This window comes from Poecilia reticulata, linkage group LG15, assembly GCF_000633615.1.
Source record: "Poecilia reticulata strain Guanapo linkage group LG15, Guppy_female_1.0+MT, whole genome shotgun sequence".
Lineage (NCBI taxonomy): Eukaryota > Metazoa > Chordata > Actinopteri > Cyprinodontiformes > Poeciliidae > Poecilia > Poecilia reticulata.
In genome coordinates, this window is record NC_024345.1 from 15,235,512 (window position 1) to 15,255,713 (window position 20,202).

Consider the following 20,202-nt stretch of genomic DNA (forward strand, 5'->3'; position numbering starts at 1 on the left):
AAAGGCTTGAAACTGCAGAAAATCAAAGTGGAAATCCTCCTTTCTGAAGCGCAGCCTTAATCCGTACAACGTTTCTTGATGAATTCTGATCAGTGACAGTTCGGTTGGCTGTGAACCCAAACAGCTGGTAATTAAAGTGATCTCCGATGCTTAATGACATCAAAACAAGACGAATGTTGCAATTATTTGATGTACAAACAGGTCAAAATAAAGGACTTCCAACCATTTTTTTCTTTTGCAACGTAATTTTTTATGAGATCTCGTAATATTGAAAACATGCCAAATTTTTTTTATGTAAATAAAGTCTGCCTCGTGAAGTGGCTGTTTGCAGGATACTAAATGCCTTTGTTTACGATGCTAATGTTAAAGCAAGAAGAGTTAAACTGCTACCCTGTTATGTTAACTTAAATATGCTCAGTGAAAGCAACTTGGGTAAATGGAAGAAAAAAATGTGACTAAGGAATTATTTGCAAGCATTGGAAAGAAAGACTTAGCCACGAGGGATGCTAAAAATTAGCATCTGTTTCAAAACCTAATTTTACACCAAACTGAGATTTTTTAACCCTCCAGGGACAATTTGTCTTTCATTTATTATTAATTTGAAGCCATTTTGGCTCTTTTGAGAAATAATTTCTCAAATTTTCTACAGAATACCTCAGTTCATAAAATTAGCCTAAATTGCTAAGCTACACTAGCCTGGCCTTCTCATGTCCCTTCAGTGCTTAGTCTGGGATTCTCCGGTTGAATTTCAACCGACCCAGAAGGAGAAGTTGTTGACGATGTCGAGATTCTGCGCTGTTTAAGAACTAAAGTCTGGAGCATTACATATGTCACGGTCAAACGTTAGGCCATTGGGTAAAACTTAAAACTACATCAGAGTCCACACCTCCACCAAGTATTAGCTGTAGCATTACCAGTCTAATGCTACAGAAACAGACACATTGTAATCAAGAGAAAGAGATATCACCTTTCATTCCGAATTAATCTTTTTTTAAATATATTTTTTATTCATCAGCAGCTGAACAGGAAGTAGAGTAGGAAAATAATGGGAAGACATGCAGTGAAGTTGGCTTTCTATCACCTAAAGAATATTTCTAGGATTAAAGACCTAATATCCCAGCAAGGTCTTATTAAACACATCCATCCATTTATCTTTCACCAAATTGATTACTGCGACAGATCTTACTACAAAAAATCTAATTCAGACAGAAAAAATCAGACAGCGTTCTGTACAGTCGATACAGAACGCTGCTGCTCAAAATTCTCACTAAAACCAAGACAATAGAGCATCATCCAGTTCTAAAGTCCTTACCCCGGCTCCCGGTAGCTCAGAGAATAGACTTTAAAATACTTCTGTTAGTTTATAAATCACTGGCATTAATATACATAAAAAAATCTGTCGTCACATCAACTCCTTCAGAGATGGGGATCATATAACGGGTCACATTGCTCTATTTTTCTAAGATATGAGGTGTTTGAACGACTCCAAGTTAGTTTTTGATCTTTTTTGTGCAAACAATGTCTTTTAGCTTATTATTCTTTAATGTCAAAAGCAAAAGGGGCCACATTATATAGAACAAACATTAGGCTTGAAGAACGTATTTAGATTTGCTTAAAAGTATTGATTGTTCAGCTATTGATAAATTTAAAACATTTAAATCAGAATATAGATGCCCTTAGTCCCACTAGAAAGTAGGAAACACCGGAAAGTTGATGTCCAGGCTCAAAGGGGTTTTATTGATCTGCGTTGGGGGGGAAAAAATTATATGCTTGTAGCAAAACGCATAGATGGGTGATATCAAAAAAAAATACCGAAAGATAAGAGACAGCAGATTATCTGAGGAAAGTTTTATTGTTGCTTATGAATATAGTTTTTCGCCTTATTAGTGTGTTTGCTTTAAATCTGACATGTCAGAAATGAAAGTAAACTTAATGACCTCAGCTTCATATTCAGAAAAAAATAACAATCTATTTCCAGCTGAACCACACTCTCCTAAAACTGTAAATTTGTTTTAACCCTGTCCCCCCCCCCCCTCTTTGTCCAAGTTGTCTTATATTTAGCAGGCCTAATACAGATGTCCTCCCTTGAACAATAAATCAAAGTACATTAACTTCCACCCTCTCATCTAACGCCGCCACCTCTCTGTCAAGTTTTTTATGACGAAGTATAATTAGTCTTTCATTAAAGCTCTTGGAAATTGTGCTAATGTACTCTGCTCTTCAGCTGACTCCACTTAAGCTGCAAATCGCCCAACAAAAGACAACAATAGCTGACAGCTCAACACTGTGTCAGGACTTTGCTTTGCAGGGACTCAATTAGGGCCGCAGTAGCTGCAGGAGCCGGGAAGGTGACCGCAGACATCCTGCGCTTGGTTCCAGCTCAAGCAGAGAAAAAAAATAAATAATAGTAGAAGGAAACAGAAAGAGGTGCTGCTAGTTTGAAGTTAAGGCAATTCTGTTGTCACTGGAGGGCAAATCACTTGTACAAATAAAGCAGAACACTAACATCTTTCATCGGAGTTGTTTTTATGAAAATTGCCTCTCATTACACAGTTAATGTTGAGCTCTCAAATGGAAGAAAATCTGGCTTTGCTTTGTGCGTACCTTTCAATTTCTTTAATGCATCTCTTCGACTTATCAAGGCTTTATATTAAAGGCTTAAAAATACGCTTACAGCTAATGCATAATATTACCATCCATTAAATGTATTTCATGGGTTGGGAGAAACAAAAATAAACAATGTAGATGTTTTGTTTTGAAAGAAGTGAAAATGTCTTAGCCACCCCTGCTTAGTGATTGTATGCACTAAGCAATTCCCCTCCAAAACAGTTGGTGGCAGCAGTGGTATTTGCTGCCACCGACCATATTTATTCACTTGAAGAAAATAATGAATTATTTGGAAAATGCAGAAGTGGCTCTGGCACTAATCAGTTGTTGGTCATACCTGAGTGAGCAACGGTCTCAACCTTAATAATTATGTCAAAACAAAGTCCTATATGGCTGGTTGTTTCAGGTGAGTAACGTATAATACTGCCAACAACAAAAGCTCCGTGTTTGCTTTCAGAAACTGAGATAACAACACAATGAGTGCGAGACTTACTGTCGTTAGAGCCTTGATTTTCATCCCAGGTTCGCACATAATCATCCTGCAGAAACAATGAAAAAAGTAAGTGGTGTTATTAGCAGCTGCAAGGAAAAAGTAACAAAGTGTCGCACGTAGTTTGAAAGATATAACACCTGAGTAATGTGATTTCTTTTATCACTGCACACCGACAATGATGGGAAGGCTGGCGTGATAAGTGACCATCAGTCGGGTAAAACAGGTACATTCTGCTCTGCATGTTTTATGGAAATAAGTTCAACAAATCTGCTGATAAGTGGGACATATGCCATTATTGGGAACGTGACTTTTAACTGGACTTCTTTTCCCTCCCCCCTTTTTAATTAGAACATTGTTCGTTCTAATTAAATTGCAGAAGATAGGTGAAGGGGGAAAAAAAAGAAATGACACACAAACTTATAGAAAAAGACCACAAATGGAGAGAAGCATGTTAGAAAAGCAGCAGATAAGGAAAGACAACTGACCTCAACCTCCTGGCGAAACGAGAGCAAAAAGAGAGAAAAGAGTCAGTTTCAGTAAAGAGAAAAAAATGAATTTCAAGTTCAGGTGAAAAGCTGCATTCAGTGATATAACAATTTGATGATGGAATCGCACACAGTGTTCTTTCTGCATAATTTAAATCTGTCAAAAAGGCAAGAAAAATACAAAAAAAAAGTTAAAAGGACATTCCTTATCACAAGACTCATACTACTATCAGTCAGATATGAATAAAACATGGGTTAGCAGGTATTTCAGTCTGGAAGAAGCCTAGAAAAATCATTCACACCAAAATCTCAAAACACCCACATTTGCAAACGTGCTAAAGCACACATGATTAGATCTGCTTTAGATAAGAGAACCCCCTCGGGCTAGGCTGCATATGCAATAGCTTTTAGTGCATATTGCCGCATCTGATCTAATACAAACATGAGTCATTTCAAAATATTTCCTGTTTAGCCACACAAGCAATCCTTAGGCAATGACTTACTCATCACTATAAACATTTACTGCACCGGAAGCGAGAGCCAGCGGCTCCTCAGGAGGCGATAAATTCCCAAACAACACGTGAAATAAGCAGCCTTCACTGAAGCAGGGATCGCTGCCACGACTTTTTATATTTGCACACAAACACGGACTTGAGCATCACTCTCCTTAAGGTGCATTATGGAAGTATTCACACCTTTTGTACTTTACCACGTTAGTTTTCTTCCAACCACAAACTTCTATTTGTTTTTGTGGGATTTTATGCTGTAGATGAACTCAAGACACCGCAGCGAATACGAATCTAGAAACTATGCTCGTATTCAGGTCCTGAAGGTTAACACTTAGTAAAACAAATTTTCATTGCAATTACAGTGACACATCTAGAAACTGTTTTTTATCATTATAATAGCTGAAGCTCAGTCAGATTGGATGAAGATGATCTGTGAGAAACAAATTTCAAGTTTTGCCACTAATTTTGATTTGGATTTAGGTCTAGATGTTGACTGGGCCACTACAACACATAGATATATTCAGATCTAGAATTGTTCTTGCTGTGTGCTTTGGGTCGTTACCTTTCTAGAAGATAATTTTCCTCTTATCTCAAGTGTTTTACAGCCTCTATCAAATAATTTTTTTTTTCTACAATTGCCATGTTTTTAACCTTCTTTGAACAGCTTCCCTTGCCCATGATACCACCACCATGTTTCACTGTGGAGACACACTGTGTGTGTTTTCAGGATCATGTGCCAGTTCAGTCACAAGTACGGTTTCAGTATGTGCCAGAGCACATTCCACCATGTTTGCTGTGTCCCCTTCATGGGTGGTGGGGAAAGTCCAGAAGTGACTTCTTTCCTCTTGCCGCTCTTTCACAAAGCCCAGATTTGTGTACAACTAATAGTTTTCCTGTCAACAGATTCTCCCACTTGAGCTGTGAATCTCAGCAGCTTCCCCACTGTTTCCATGTGTCTCTTGGCCGTTCATTAATATTCTTCTTGCCTGGTCTGCCAGTAAACTTGTGCTTGTGACATCCTCCCGTTTTAAGGTAATGGACTGAGTAGTACTCTGCAAGATGTTCGAAGGTTGAGATATTGTTTTTATGATCTAATTCTACTTCTTTTTTTTTAACCAAATCTTCATCCATGATCTATCTGCTCTGTTCCTTTTGTCTTCATGGTGCTGCAAGTCCGCTAACGTCGAGATGTATGTTCACAATATTTACAGTTCTTACAGACTGGGTGACTTCTGAAGGCAGAAGATTGGGAATGAAGTGGGTTGGAAATAAATATGTGTCACACTTTTCACGTTCTTCCTCGTAAACATTTAGAAATAACCATGACTCGTGTTCCTTTCACTCCACAGCGTCGATCAATCGCATAAAATCTCAGGATACATAAATGTTTGTGGTACGTGAAAGACATCCAGGGGTATAAAGTGTATCCTCCACCTGCTGCAGTCTTTTTTTAATTTATCACCAAAACGTACACCTGCAGTGAGCTGTCTTTGTCGGCTGAGCTTCATAAGTGATTGTCAGCCATGTTGTTCAATCTTGTCGGCTCTGACGGAGGCCAACATTACAGCCGGGTGAGACTTCAAACAGTTTACGACCTGGCTGTTAATCTGATGCCTCCCATGCCTCCTTTATCGATGCCGCGGCTCCTGCATTATTTAGCAACCTTTCTGTATTTGTGCTCCTGCCAGCACAGATAAGGAAACCATCCTGCAGCACTGACAAGACTGAAAATCAATGATTTTATAAAAGAGAGGCAGCACAAAATGTATTTGGGGAAGAAATAAATTCTCCTGGCTGAACACCGCGAATGAGCTCGACGCAGGGAGAGAGGTGGTGACACAATGGAGAGGTTACACCCCGTGCATCTTCACAGACCGAAATGCAGGCGCGAAAGACAGCTAGGTTTAACACCGAAGTGATTAAAGGAAGTGATTAAAGGAGAGATAAAAACACTGAGCTATGTCCGGGAGCCATAGGATCAAGCTGATAAGATTGCAAGAAACCGAGAAGCTTAGCATCTCTAACAAAGTGCCAAAATACTGACTGACGGAGAATCCCAACCTTTGTGATGGAGAAACAAACAAACTCAGACCAAAGCAAGGTTTTGACAGAAAGAAACTGTGTCTGTTCGGCTGTAGGACAAAAGAACAAACAGTCAGGTGGCTGAAATGCGAGTACACGACTTTGTGGGTCTGTTTGACAAAACCGCTTGTGTCGCTGACAGGCGTTTCTGAGCAAATGTCAGCTGTCAGCTGCAGCCTGTGTTCACCGGAGGGGTTTGTGCATAGCGCACCGCTGCGTCATCAGCACCAAAGGACGCAGTAATAACCCTCTTCTGTAGCGATCTGCTGTTACCAGATGAAGGTTCCCACTCAACCTTTTCTAGCAATTACTGCAATATTGTCCTTTAGTGGATTCATTAGCCACAATCAAAAATCTCATCGGGAAAACAATGGTTGAAGAATCCCAGGGGGCAATGCGATTTATGCGTTGTTTTATTTTATGTGTGCCCGTGAGACGACAACACAAGCATAAGGGTTTGTAATCGCTAAGTGTTTCCAACCTTACTAGGATTAAAAACAAATACTGTCCTTGTCCAAAAGATTTCATACCTTGGTCTCTACACTCTAAAAATACAGAGCAATTTATACAATATTTAGGATTATAATCATTTTGAAAGCTTTATGTAACCCTGAGTGGTTCCATCCTTCCTTCTGTCAGTCAGCGTTAGCTGTAACATCACTTCGCTTCTGTCCCACACTCTGTTCTCATGCAGCGTTTCATAATGCAGCCGAATTCCCAGCGAAGCGCTTTCGTTCGTTCTTTCTGACAACTGGTCGAATGTGGGGAGAAAAAAGAGACTGCAATAAAGCCTGATGGGATAGCTTATTAAGCAACACTCCCTGCCTCTAAAACCGTGCCGTCGTTTGACAGAATAACCAAAGACAGAAGCTGGTCTGAACTCGGTCTCTGGAGGAACCGAGTTTGCATGTTCAGCTCACATCTGTGTGACTGACTGCAAAAGGTGGTCAGAAGACATGTAGCAAGAAAAGCAAATGATGCTGTGTGTTTCTCTTTGTAGCATAAACTACATATATTCCTAAGTTTTGCGGACCAAGTTGTTCAGCTGATAACAAACAGCAGAAGTCGTCTTGTACCTGTGAATTAGAAGGATAAGTTTCAAGCAAACTTGTATTATCTGGTTAAAGATAAGTATGTGAACATCACACAGGTAAAGTAGAGGATGACTAAAATAACTAATATTCTGTAAACAATGAAGGCATAAAGTTCCCATAACCAGACAAGTGAGAGTAAACCTGGAGGTGTGGCTAAAGTTTCTGTCAGCCAGCACCTGTTTGACTTCATTTTACTGCCAAGCTATTTTTTTATTTAAATCTTAATCTTAACTCTTGAGTTTTTGGCTCTTGAAAATTGCAGAACACTCTCCTCTACATGGCGCACTGACACTGTTACCTTATCATAATTGGCGGAAATGTTGATCTTATAAAATCTCAAAACTACCTTTTATCATCAGACAAAAGTCCAGCAGTTCCACAGACCTTCAGTGCTCATCACCTTCCAACATTTAAAATCCTTTGACCCGCATGTCCTCTGGTTTTAGTGCTAAATTTTAGGATTTTCTTTTTATTGATCATGACACTTTCTGTGTACAAATTAACATCCTTCAGGTGGTACTGATAAACCTTCAAAACTTTCAAAACCAAACTTTCGAAAACGAAACTTTCAAAACCATAGGCCTAAGCATTTCATTTATTTTACTTAACACTCATGAAACAAAAATCGGCCAAGTCAGCATTTCAGGAAGCTGGATTAAATGGCTCGCAAACAAAATGTGCAATTCATTATTTTAAGTAAACAGAAAGCCACTCTGAGGTTGTCGGCGCTACAATACATAATACTGCATTCAACATCACTTCAATTCCTCCCACCTAGTGTTTCCCATAAGCACTCGCTAGCTGTTCACAGCTTCACTGGCTTGGTGTCGCACAGAGTACAGCAGAGATGAAACAAAGCTCCCTCCCTCACCAATATTCTCATTCCATACGTTCTCTTATCTTCAGTGCGCACTGAGCTGCAGGGCATGAGACACAAACCTTCTTATTCCTGCACGCACGCACGCAAGAGGACTCTAAGCGGATGCTTCGCGATCAGAGAGCAACATGAAATGATGAGGGGATGGAGGAGTGGGTTATACAAGACAGCTTTTGAGTGATGGGTAAATAAAAGGTGAAGCAGAGGTGAGAGCATTCTGGGAACTGATGAATACTTAAAATGAGAGCGAAGGCAACAAAACACCTACTGTTTTCACGTGAAATCACGTTCTAGACAAGAGCAATTAAATTTTTAATCTCGTATGCTTTTGTTATTTTTCTCTCCTATAATCTTAAAAAAAAAAAAACCATCTAAAATGGAAAAATATTGGATAATGTGACCAGTTTTGAATACATTTTTTAATCCTTTGAGCAATATTTGTCCACCAGTGAAACACTTAATGGGAGCCCTAACAATTACTATCAAGTTTAGCAGATTGTATTGTAAAATGTATGCTTTATTTTATAGCCTAGGCAACACTCTACTGTATGTTTGACTGGAAATTTTGAATGATTTGGATTTTGTCAATGGTCCAGACCATGAGTGAGTTGGTAATAACACTCCCAGACAGAGGGTGGCGCCAAATATGACTGAAAAAAGAACGATAGGCCATACAACAGACAATTTCATAAAGAACTATTTTTAAGGATAAATGTGTTTTCTTTCCCCAGCATGGATGGTTCAACTTTCAGGGACAACAAGGACACACAAATTCAATTGATAATTCTCATGAGAAATTAATTTCTTCTTTCTTCTAAGTTCTTTTCTTCTTCTCCTCTTCTGTTATTATTTCCGTCATTGCTCTCCAAGACAGGCATGAATATGTCTGTGATTGCACACACAGTCCATAGAGAACCTTTCATGAGATGTAAAGCAGAGGTCCATTTCTATTAACCTTTGGCCATTCGGCTGGATGAGGAACAATATTTATTTGCCACAGTAGCAGGACAATAAAATAAATCTCCAACCCTCTCACCGCGAGAGAACTGCATCAAAGAGTGGCATCTTAGGGTCACAAAGTCACCATGACACGCATTAGAAGCTATCTGCATGCTAATTGGTTGTTTTGGGAGTGAAGCTATAAAGAGAAGAAATTTCTGACCTCGCATTACAAACTTAGACGAATTAATTTCGTTAAACTCCAGTGTGGTTTTAAGTAAAACAATGCGGTTTGATCGGATGAGGCGTAAGTTGAACTTTTCAGGAATAAACACTCACATTGTTTTGCTTGTGTCAAACAATGGAGGAAGATGCAGAAAAGCCCTTCACGCTTACTTTAAAGTATGATGGAGGATCTGTGATGCTGCGGGAATGTTTGTCTCCAAGCGGTCTGGAAAACTTGTTCATGTAATGCAAAACAAATATTTCAAATATATTAGACCAAATACTTCCAGCCCTTGAGAGCCACTGTCCTGCTATTTACAAATATTTTAGTTCGAACACATGTGAATAAAATGAACGGCTCATTACCAGGCTGCTGCAGAATGTAATGATATTCCTGTGTGGTGGAGCATGAAAAAGTCACAGTACAGTGGCTGTCAAGACTTGAGTTAAGACTTCCTTGATGTAGGGACATTGTGCAAAGATCCCTCTGTCTGCATGCTCCAATCTTAAAATGTTATTAAAGAAGACTAAAGGCAGTCCTGCTCGCAAAATAGCGTTTTATAGAGTTTTATCACCAAGGTTACCAACAAGTGTGGCAGGAAAATATGAATCATTCTAATCTAAATGCCTAAAAAAACCTACTAACATACTTTAAGCAGAGGATCGAATAGGCATAGGTCAGTTACTGATATATAGATGGTTTAGGGAGCTATATCCTCCCTCTCCATCACCGTCTCGGTCAGCTGGATTTAAAGAGGTACCTAAATGTTTGCCTGCTCATGGAAAACACGAGCAGTTATTGTGTAGACATCAGACCTCAGGCAACATGGTGGTGTGGTTGTCAGTATCTATATGCTTCTCTGATTTCACTCTGGTTTCCTAAGGCTTCACCAGGCTTTACATGTTCCCTCTGTGTCTTCAAGTGCTCAAATCTTTTTCTCACAGAATCACAAGAAACATGCAGTTGGCCAAGAGCGAGCCTGCACATGCACGGCTGCCGCCGTGTTGGCCCCGTTGTGGATTTTGAGATACTCTCTTTGACCTTGCTGATTTGCAGACCACACAAACGCGCAGAAATGGCCACAAAAATTCCACTTGTCCCACAAAATGTCTGTGCACTCAGGCAGGCCTTGTACTCACTGTCTATAAATAACAGTGGCCCTTGTGCCCCTCAGGGCCCCTGTGGGGAATAAGAAAACAGTCTGCAACTCACAAGAGAATCAGGTACAAACAGCAAGACCCTTCACACTCCACTGGAGACACCAGGCTCGATGGAAAACAAGACTTGTACGGCAATGGAAAATCAATGGAGTTGCCTAGGTGAGCGATACGAGAAGGATGAGAATCGGACCCCGTGATTTGAGGGAGAAGCGGCTAAAGGAAGGTATCTGAATAAGAGGCACAAATAGAGCCACGCTAAGAGGGCTAAATTTGGCTCCTTCAGAGGAACAGCAGACTGGGAATGACATTCGTTGAGATACTGGTGGAATTTGGGCGGATAAAAACGCAAAGAATCCACAAACACCAACACGTTTTTTTTTTTTTTAATAAAATCCAAACACTGGATGTCCTTGGTTCCCGTTTATGCCTATTTAAGGTAGGCCGGTCCTTGTCTTGTTTTAGCTCAGAAAAACACTTTCTTTTTGCCCTAAATGTAGCTTAGACAAAGATGCTGAAAGTCTGGCTTTATCAGAGCATTTGATCAACCAGGGCTATCTTTCTGTCCCACATTTAGACATCAATAAACATCTATAGGTAGACGTAACTGATACATTTCAATCTGGATTTATTCTCATTTCTTTGTTGTTTTCTATTTCTGACTGTGGTGATCTCCCCAGCTTTTTTTGAAAAACTCTCGTGTCATGCTTTCTTGCACCCCTCATGTTCCTGAAAATCTCCAAATAATACTGGTTGCTAAGACACCGACAACTCAAGCGCTCATAACTTGAATCCCCACTGTGAAACAATGTGATGGCAGCATCATACTGTAGGGATGTTATCCTGCATACAGAGTAACTTGACAACAGCTAAAGCCTGCTTACAGATGCATTACATTTGATGACCTGAGCCAGCCAAGATAAGAAGGGAGTAACTTCAGAAGCAAACCATAAATGTCCTTGAGCTGCCCAGCCAGAACCGGGACTTAAATCCACTTTGGCAAGCGGCCATCTTCCTGCGCTGCCATACCAATCTGACTGAGCTTCAAAGGAGCTTTAGAAAACAAACAGGTGAAAAGACTTCCCCAAACAGATGTGCCAAACTGGGAAAAACATAACCAAGAAGACTTTAGACCAGGGGTCCCCAAACTTTTTCCTGTGAGGGCCACACAACTTTTTTCTTCTCTGGTGGGGGGCCAGAGTCAGTTTGTAACAGAAAAAGTGTGACGATTGCAGGAGTGCCTAAATGTAAAAATATATTGTTTTCCAGAAAGCGCAATCAAATAACATTCTCTGGGTTCTTCACAGAACAGAAGTCAGGAAATAAATAATAACACTATTAATGAAATAAATAATAACCAAATAACCCTCTCTGGGTTTTTTACAGAAAAAATCCAGGAAGGATTTTTTCTGTAAAAAAAATTTTGTCCGTATTTTCCCAACTATGAGCCGCACTGGACTGTAAGCCACAACCCCAAAGTTTTTTTGTTTTTTTAAAACCAGTAAACATACACATATGAGTGACCCGCGTCCGGGCGAGGGAACGCCAGATCCAAAGTTCGTCTCCATCATAAGGGGTCTTCGGGGTGCTCTTTGTCTGGTTCCTCACCTAGGACCTGTCTGCCTTGGGTGACCCTACTAGGGCATAAAGCCCCAGACAGCACAGCTCCTAGGATCATTGGGACACTCAAACCCCTCCACCACTATAAGGTGGCAGTCCAAGGAGGAGGGTTGCTATGGTAGCGTTTATATATCCCTTCAAAATAACAGAAGCGCCACAAAAACGAACATTTTACTTTTGTGAAAATTTTAACTCACGATAATGACTAATGGGAGCCCTGAGCTCGTTTCTCTGCAACGAGACGGTCCCATGTGGGAGTGATGAGAGACAATAACACCCGAGCTGTGTTGCTTGAGCACAGCGTGCTTGGTGTCTATGTGGCTATGCAGCTTGAAGCTTCATTGACTCATTAGCAGCCGGTCACCGCATGTTATACAAAGCGGGCTTGTAATGTGGGAGTCACCTACCGGTCCGGGATAAATCCATTCTCCTGTCTCTTCTCTGTGCCTTTTCCCCTTTGCAAAGAAACTTTCCAAAGACATCTGATCTGTTTCTTACTCATTTTGTTGCTTATGGGCTCAATGTTGGCGCGCAAGTAACCAGACTTCCAATGATTCACTTCCTGCTAAAGAGCCCCCTGGTGGTTGAAGAAAAATCCACATATAAACGGCTTATAGTCCGGAAAATACGTTAAATGAAAAAAAATCTGAATGCTCTCTGTTATTGTTCAGGGGGCCGGACCAAATGTGGAGGCGGGCCGGATTCGGCCCGCGGGCCGTAGTTTGGGGACCCCTGCTTTAGACAATGCTTCAACAAAATATCATACCATGGGTGCAAATGCTTATAAAATACTTAGTTCACAAGCCAGGCAAAATTAAATTTGCAAGGCTGTTTCTTATGGAGGACCAAAACTGGCTTACATTGGCTTACATTTCTGTCTCGTGGAATAACAGTTTGTATATCTTAGGGAAAGATACTCAAATGTGTTTTACAATGAGCCTGAAATGTAAGTAAATCTGAAAAGGTTAAGGAATCGTAACCTTAAGGAAGATGAATACTTTCTGGTGTTGCACGTATATAAAATATATACGCAGAGTTGCTATGTGCGTGTGTCTAACTTGTTTTTTCTTGAGTTTTATCACTGTTAACACATTCCTAGCAAGGGTTCTCCCCTGAGGCCCAAACAACTGGGTTGCTGCTGTTATTTGATCAAAACCTTTTGCATCAACAACTGAAGCTCCAGAATCTGAACTCACACTGGTTGCTGGCTAGGCTGCTTCGGGCCAAACATCAGTAATGGTAGAGACGACCGCTGGGGCTAAAGATCTTATGGGACCTACTGCCATGTCTGGTTTAGCATCCTTAATTTAAATCTGCATAACACCTCCAACTTAATTAAAATTACATTAGAGTTTTAATACTGATAAACAAAGCTGTCCGGCAGCATGAGAGGACATAAAGACCCTCAAACCAACATTGGCTAGAAACAACTAGAGCTGTCATGAAAGTTGTTTACAAATGAACGCTTCCTTTTGATCAAAACTAATAATGCAAAGCAAAACTCCTACATAATATATGTAGATCAGTGTAGTTTAGACTTTAGAAAACATTTCCTCGTTAAGAGGCTTTATAGTGTTTAATGTATTTTACTTTTTAAAAATATTTTCTGGTGGTTTTCATTGAAAACACTCAAAATTCAATAAATTATTACTATTATAAATACTTAATCTGAATAAAATATTTAGTTGTTCAGTCTACTTTTTTTGTATTCCACCTTTATTCATATGAAAATTCAATAAACAGCAGAAGTTATGTTTTTAAATGAACAAGATGGAGATTAATGTGGATTCTGATTGATTGTTGCCACTTGCTGCTTGTTCAATATTCACTTCAATATGCAAGAATCTAAAACAAAATTCCAATCAGAAATTGGAGGCAACGTACATTTAGTTGTCAATTCAATTGATGCCATATATTTTTATATTTTACACAAATGATATTGCATTCCAACTGTAAACTATAACGGCGTAGTAAAGGTGATTTAGGCAACACACCAATATGCAGCTCTGGAAAAAATGAAGAGACCACTGTAAAATTATCAGTTTCTCTGATTTCACTCTTTATAGGTATATGTTTGAGTAAAATGAACATTGTCCTTTTAGTCTATCCACTACTGACATGTCTCCGAAATTCCAAGCAAAAATTGTGTATTTATTTGAAGAAAATGAGAAATGGTGAAAATCACAAAAAAATATGCAGATCTCAAATAATGCACAGAAAAGAAGTTCATCTTCCATTAGAAACAGCAATACTAATGTTTTAACTCAGGACGAGTTCAGAAATCAATATTTGGTGGAATAACAAGGAGGTTTTCAATGGGGCTCAGTGCAGTGGGCTCTTAATTTTTTTTCCAGAGCTTTATATGTTGGGCACAAACTTCAGTTTTTGTCTGACCTGACCAGAGAACCCTCTGCCATGTGTTGTCTGTGCCCCGTACATAACCTCTGCATGAGCAGAATACAAATAAATGCCACGTTTCACATTTACACAAAACATGCATTATTTTCCTTTCACTTCACAGCTATGTCCGTTTTGTGTTGTGTACACTTTTGCAAGGCACTGCAGTTATCCTTATGTTTGCATACAAAAAGAACTGACACACCAATCTGACAGAAGTATAATGTTTAGAACATCAATTTGGATCTACCAGCTAATTTAAAATCACTGACCTGTCTTTACAACGCCTGTGCCTTTAGCTGTGGTTTAACTTCTAATGAAAGACTGTGTCTCTCCGGTCTTCAGCGCAATCACAGCCCTGCTACACCCCTCCTACCCGGCCAAGACAGCCCACTGAGCCACCGTTAGTCATTTCAAGCCCTGAACAGTGCTGAACGGACCACCCGTGTGCCCGAGCAGTTGGTCATGATTATGATACAGTCCATCTGCAGAGTTTCTGGATGTTCGAGGCCAAAATAAAAACCTGGAATATGATAAGGAGTGACTCATGGCCAGGGCGAAAGCATGGCTAGGAAGACTAATGGGTTTCAGATAAACTGTTATCATCACCCATGTTATTAACGCATCTGAGGGAGTCTGGTTGAACATCAGGGAACACTGGGTGGCTCGGCCAGACTAGGCTCCATCGCTGATAATTTACTGCTACTACAGTTTGTCTTTAATGGAGTATTTGGCTCTGTTGCTACAGATGCCATTATCCACAATTATGCTTTTTACACTGTAGTGTAATGATAAAACGGTGTGATGAACATAAGGCCTAATGCCAGTAAATGCAAATGATAGGCAAGAAGAGTATAAAAAGGGAAAGGTAAAAACAGAAAAGAAAATGTTATCGAAATGTAAATATCACATTTTGTTCATAACTGTTTGAAGTTCCAGCTACTGCCACTGAGCCCACTGACACTGATGAGGGGTCTGATGTTTTTGTTTTTAGGCACAAAGGATTTACTGCTCATTAACAACAAACCTGAATGGAGAACAGGTGCAGGAAGGATCGGTGCTGGATGCTTCCTGGGCCGCCTGACTGCTGGGGCATGCCTTTTCAGGATAAGGATTTAACAAACACGCCCAGATGGCACCAAACTCCTTTTGGACGTCTCTGTGCTGGCATGTGTGATGTGTGAAAGTAGAGATGACCCGCACAATCTAGCATGTCGCGTATAATGAACGTTGCTTTGATTGCACTCGATTTGTAGTTTAATCTTAGATTCGGAGAATTACTACGGTGAAAAACTGGTGCGTGATTCTATCTGCGGTGTACTTAATTTTACCATAATGTTGTATTTAATGGACTTTGTATGACAATCTATGAGGCCGTTGCAGCTCATCCGAAATGCTTCTGTCAGAAAGAACCGACACCAGAAAATGGATCACATCACACCAGCCCTTAAATCTTTGCTGGCTTCCTGTTTGATAGATGTTAAACACCAGGTCATCGGCCTTTAGGGTACTGAGCCGTCATGTGCTTAAAAACATTTCTGAGTTGCTTGGATCGGGTATGAACCATAACAAGCCCTGAGTTCTGGTCCAGTATTCCCAGGACCAGAACTAAACAAGGTGAGGCAGCATTTGGTTTTGATGCCCCTCAGTTCTGGATCAATCTCCCTTTGCATTTGTTCCTTCATTTTTCTGTAAACTTTTTCTTGTACGTTTACAGAAAAATAAGAACGTTTGGTTTGATTTGTTAGTTGCAATTGCATGTTTTTAATTTAAAATAACTATTTTTTTTATTTTATAAGTATTGAGAAATTGGATGATGACAGGAATTTGCCTATTTCACACTTGACATGTCCCAATGATTAAAAGTCCACTTTTGTCCAATCAGTGAATGCACTATACCTTCATGCTAGCAGGTTGTCGTAGCGACAAAGCTGTGGTGTGGAAGTCGGTACTGAGAGAAGATTCAAAGATAAGTTTAAGTACCAATGTGTTTAAAAATGAAGCGAGGGGACATACACAAAACATGTTACAAACTCGTGGAAAGGAGACTGTGCTGCTCAATCAGGCAACCAGAAAAGAGAATCAGATTTCAGCAGATAACAGGAAGGCTGGACGTATTACATTTTTCTAATGAAAATATATCTCGAATTGATTTTTGCTCCTGGACAGCATTTGTTTTCTTTCTAAATACTTTTACAAGACTCATACGGCAATGGAAAACCAATGGAGTTGCCTAGGTGATATATGTATATGCATATGTATGTGTATTTAAGTATCCAACACAGTAAAGAAAATGAATACTTTTAAAGTTGATCATCTTTCAAGCTTACTGTGGGATTTGCGCTAGCCTTGAAAGAACTCACTTCTAATTTAGAAAGACTAAAAGAAATCTCGCAGCCTAAATGCACTGCGCTGAAAAACTGCGATGAGTGTCAAAGAAAACAAAAAAAAAACACAATTTGTGGCCATCATCAGTAAATAAATAAAACAACATTTGGTTCCAGGCGTGCAATGCTGGAAAAACAGAATAAATGACCGTACATCACTGTTACTGTTATTTAAATTCAAACTGACACTAATGATGTTATTGTGTATAGAATAAAGTCGTAGATTTGCATTCATTTCCCACAGCCGTCTTTCCTGTTGCCCGGTTTATCTTTCCTTTTTTTTTCTTTTTTTTTCCTTAGGATTTAGTGCATTAGTGGAATGAAATGTTGAGTGCACCTGTCAGATTAAAGGATTAAAGGTATCCCCCTTTATTATTTGTTGACTGTTACTGTTAAATTTAATCGCCTTGTCTTTCCTGTGAAATAAATTGCATCGGAGCGTGGGAGCTGTTTTTTACTTGAAGCGAAAGAGCCTCTTATCCCGATTCTGCTTTTACATCCCGCGGAAGAATAAATATGAAATATTTACAGTGCGCCCTGCACACAGTCTGCAGCCGGTGCTGTGTGTTTGTGTTTATCTGAGTGCATACATGTGAAAGGATGGAGTGGCGGAGCTTCTCTTGTTTGATTATTGCTTCCTTGACTTGGATCTGTAATATTCCAGCTCTAATATCTCAGAGGAATATGTGCATCAGCATCAATTTATTTCATTATATTTGTGTCATTGGCAGTAATTTGCACATCAACAAACGCCTATGAGCTTAAACTAGTTATTTTCTGATTCCTTTTTTTTTTTTTTTAGCTCAAAGGCCAAGATGAAGCGCAGCCAATTAAAGGTTCATTACATTTACTGCTAGGCACTGCTCATTAAGAATAATGATACAAGCCGTGTTATTTCAGCTGCGGAAGTTCACAGTTTTAATGATTTCGAGAAACTTAACCAAAAGGATGTTTTTGGGGGTTTTTTTCTACATTTTTTTTTTCTTTTTTTTCTCCTTCCCTCCCTGAAGCGAGGCTGGTTAAGGGGATAGAGTCATCAAACTCCCAGGGATCTATCCTCCATCTCAGTGCAGGGGGAAGCTGTTGCTACAGCAGCCAGCTGAAATCAAAGTGGTTTCCATCCGCGATTCCCGCAGGAGGTTTAGCGCCTTGCTTCTCTGATGTTTTTCCCTGTTATCTTTATGATCACCAGAGACGCCACCACTCTTTACTGCACAAGCATCAAAGTCCTGTTCATACGCTTTGCATAAGTATTAGCGGCGATCACATATCCGTAAACATCTGAACGTGAGCGTTGAAAGTGTGGCAGGTCATGAAAGTGATAGCTGTCAGGGTTGCTTGTGTTGTTGTTGAGAAACACAAGAGGCATGCGGAAGCAGAGCGGGCGACAACTTCATGGCGAAAGGAAAGTTTTTAAAGGGTTAAATTTGGTTATAGAGGCTCAGTAAAACCTTATAAGCGGTTAATGTCATACCTGCAGTAGATAACTGGTCTGATTTCTTTGCCTAGTATAAATCCAGATTAGTTGGACCAGGGATCTGAAGCAAACCCCTTAAAATAGTCTGGTGTCTTAAAACAGCCTCAATCTCGGTTTATACAAAAGCTATTTTAAGACCCTTTAAACCATTGCCATGTTTGCACTGGACCGTTATTTACACAGACACTGATACTTGCACAGCTAATGGAGGGAGGAGGCTGTGCACCACCAGTATGGGTCCTGTGTGAAACATGTCTAAAGAAAAGAAGTGTTTCCTTTCAGAATTACTGCCTGATTATAAATATAAATGGTGTGAAAGGCAAACATTTCTGTGGTGTAAGTAATAATTTTATTTTTTTTAACACTGCCTTTTTTTTTGTAAATATGTGGAAAAGTAAAAGTCACTGATATTTTCTACCACAAATACACTTGATGTTTAATGTTTGGTTAAATATTTTAACCAGCATGGAATATTCAAATTTAGATACAATTAGTCCTTATTTTGTTGTATTTATACTTTTCTAGTTCTGAGTCGGTCCCCATACATTGAAATTGTACATTTTTGTATTTGTCTCAAACTCTGAATCAAATGCAATACAGAATCAGGAAGAAATTGTGAAAAACCCCTCTAATGTTTGAAAGAAGCTTGGAAGTAGATAACCAGCAAGTTGTGATATTAGTATAGTATTTACTAACTGTTCTTATCTTGTCTTGTAACAATGTTTCCTTTTTCTAACAAATAACTAAGAACCAACACAATGATACAAATACATTTAAAAAGCATTAGGCTTATGGCACTTATTGTCGGTCAGTCAAACTTTTTTTTGTTGTTTTTCCCCCCAATTCTATCAATGGGGCAACAACTCAAAAACCACTTCCCTTTATAATTCAAAAATAAGAATCTAAAACAGAGTTTTGAGATCGAAGCAATAAGCCTCAATGCTTCAATCTCATTGAAGCTCATAATAACAACTTACTTTCCTCATTTCTGTTAGTGACAAACTGACGTATGATGTCAGAGACGCTCCTTTCAGTATAATGAGAAATATTGCACAGTTTCATGATGAAAATCAAGTGCAACAAGATCCTGTTGCAAATTAGGTAGTTAATCTGACTGGAAACATTTTACATGTTCTTTTGTCCTTACATGTTTCATGCAGGAAGATTATTGGTGCCGGACAGTGTCCAACCTTCATTTCCTATAAACAATTCTTGAATTTTGTGTGTCCATTTTTGTTGTTGTGACTCCAGCTTAAAGGTTTATAACAAAACAAAACAAAAAGCATTATGATATTTTTGATTTTGGACTTGTTTTAAAAAGCCACTTTGGTCGTGGCTCTTCTCAAATCACACAGTACCCTTAGTCTCCTAGCTGACCGAAATTTAAAATAAACAATAAATAAAATACAGAGTTATCTTCTGCAAGATATTAACTCATAAAAACTTTTTTTTTCAAAATCAATTCTTAAGAAATGTGAACATGTTGATTCATGGCTAATTTTCTCTTTGAACCACCAACCAAGATGTGCTGAATTCAGAAGGTCATTGCAGGCGAGGCGAACATTTCAGATCAAAACTGTTCAAATATAGATCGGCACCCAATGAGTCATAATCCCACAGTAATTCCAATTTAATCTTCCCATGTGCACAATTTCGTTACTTCCTCGCAGTCCCAGGTGACATGTGTTTAAATCTTTAGCTAATTACAGTAAATCTTAACCTCTCTCTTTGTTCCAGGTCTTGGTTTTCAGGAGGTTTTTGCTAAACCGACACTACGGTCTTGCTAGCATAAAAATACGCCTAAACATATCCTCACACACCCTCTGCTACTTCTATTTCTAATCCAATAATA

At 39.3% G+C, this 20,202-nt stretch overlaps 1 protein-coding gene across 2 annotated transcripts in view; it reads right to left on the reverse strand.

Annotated features, from left to right (window-relative positions):
* spock2 (SPARC (osteonectin), cwcv and kazal like domains proteoglycan 2) overlaps window positions 1-20,202 on the reverse strand; it is a 32,673-nt gene that overhangs the window by 11,306 nt on the left and 1,165 nt on the right. The window contains exons 2-3 of one of the 2 annotated variants that reach the window (XM_008429495.2): window positions 3,586-3,594; window positions 3,101-3,146 (exon numbers count right to left, since the gene is read on the reverse strand). In XM_008429495.2, coding sequence (XP_008427717.1) covers window positions 3,101-3,146; window positions 3,586-3,594 — 55 coding nt within the window. The remainder of the gene's footprint in view (window positions 1-3,100; window positions 3,147-3,585; window positions 3,595-20,202) is intronic. The other variant, XM_008429496.2, reaches the window with a different exon arrangement.